Consider the following 301-nt stretch of genomic DNA (forward strand, 5'->3'; position numbering starts at 1 on the left):
CACCAGGAGCCCCCACCTCCCGCTCCCGCCTGGGAGAGGCCATGGGCTTGACCCTCGTGCTGTCCAGGAGGCCCTTCTCCCTGGGGCTGCTGCCCCGCGGTGGTGGCTGGTGGCCTCTCTGACGGTGCCCCCCCTTGCCCCCCAGGACGATCATGGCTACATCTCCCGCGAGTTCCACCGCCGCTACCGCCTGCCTTCCAGCGTGGACCAGTCGGCTCTCTCCTGCTCCCTGTCTGCCGACGGCATGCTGACCTTCTCTGGCCCCAAGGTCGCATCTGGGGGGGACGCCGGCCACAGCAGC

General features: G+C 70.4%; 1 protein-coding gene across 1 annotated transcript in view; it reads left to right on the forward strand.

The window, feature by feature from the left end:
• CRYAA (crystallin, alpha A) overlaps positions 1–299 on the forward strand; it is a gene marked incomplete at its 3' end in the record, with an annotated part of 4160 nt that extends 3861 nt beyond the window's left edge. The window contains exon 4 of the mRNA XM_014532913.1: positions 146–299. Coding sequence (XP_014388399.1) covers positions 146–299 — 154 coding nt within the window. The remainder of the gene's footprint in view (positions 1–145) is intronic.
• Between the last annotated feature and the right edge of the window lie 2 nt (positions 300–301).

The sequence above is a fragment of the Myotis brandtii genome, unplaced genomic scaffold, assembly GCF_000412655.1.
Source record: "Myotis brandtii unplaced genomic scaffold, ASM41265v1 scaffold923, whole genome shotgun sequence".
Classification (NCBI taxonomy): domain Eukaryota; kingdom Metazoa; phylum Chordata; class Mammalia; order Chiroptera; family Vespertilionidae; genus Myotis; species Myotis brandtii.